Source organism: Bison bison, unplaced genomic scaffold, assembly GCF_000754665.1.
Source record: "Bison bison bison isolate TAMUID 2011002044 unplaced genomic scaffold, Bison_UMD1.0 scf7180017864080, whole genome shotgun sequence".
In the NCBI taxonomy this organism is placed as follows: domain Eukaryota; kingdom Metazoa; phylum Chordata; class Mammalia; order Artiodactyla; family Bovidae; genus Bison; species Bison bison.
Window position 1 is genome coordinate 395,333 of NW_011494652.1, and position 564 is coordinate 395,896.

Below are 564 nucleotides of genomic sequence, written 5' to 3' on the forward strand. Positions count from 1 at the left end.
GTGCAGGCGATGGTGGTGGCTCCCTGGAGCCCCCTCCCTCCGTGTGGACCCGCAGGAGGGGAGCGAGGCGGGTGCTCCGTGCTGGGCACACCCTGCGGGGGGAGGGCCCTGGGAGCTCTGGGGTCACGTGCCTTCTTCCGTCTCCCCCAGCGGGCCTTCTCCATGGACGACCGCATCGCCTGGACGCACGTAACGATCCCTGAGGCGCTGAAGCAGGGCAAGGTCGTGGATGAGTGGTACAGCCTGAGCGGGCGGCAGGGCGACGACAAGGAGGGCATGATCAACCTGGTGCTGTCCTACACGGTGAGGCCGCCGCCCCGCCCTGGTGCCCCCAGCGCGGGGTCAGGCAGGGGGCCCGGGCCGGCTGACCCCCAGCCTCGGGGCTGCCGGGCTGGGACCTGCTCGCCCCTCCTGGCACTGGACCAGGTTACTGCGGGTTCCCATGTCAGCACGTTGACTCCTGGGTACATCCTGCCTGTTGAGCAGATGCTTCCACATGGCTGGGACGCTGCTACTGTACTTAACTAACTGCAGCCAGAGAGAGGCCGTCCCGAGGCGTCAGGA

The 564-nt window shown here is 68.6% G+C and overlaps 1 protein-coding gene across 1 annotated transcript in view; it reads left to right on the forward strand.

Moving 5' to 3' along the window:
* TOLLIP (toll interacting protein) overlaps positions 1-564 on the forward strand; it is a 19,010-nt gene that overhangs the window by 13,279 nt on the left and 5,167 nt on the right. The window contains exon 4 of the mRNA XM_010837804.1: positions 7-303. Within this exon, the coding sequence (XP_010836106.1) occupies positions 7-303 (297 nt within the window). The remainder of the gene's footprint in view (positions 1-6; positions 304-564) is intronic.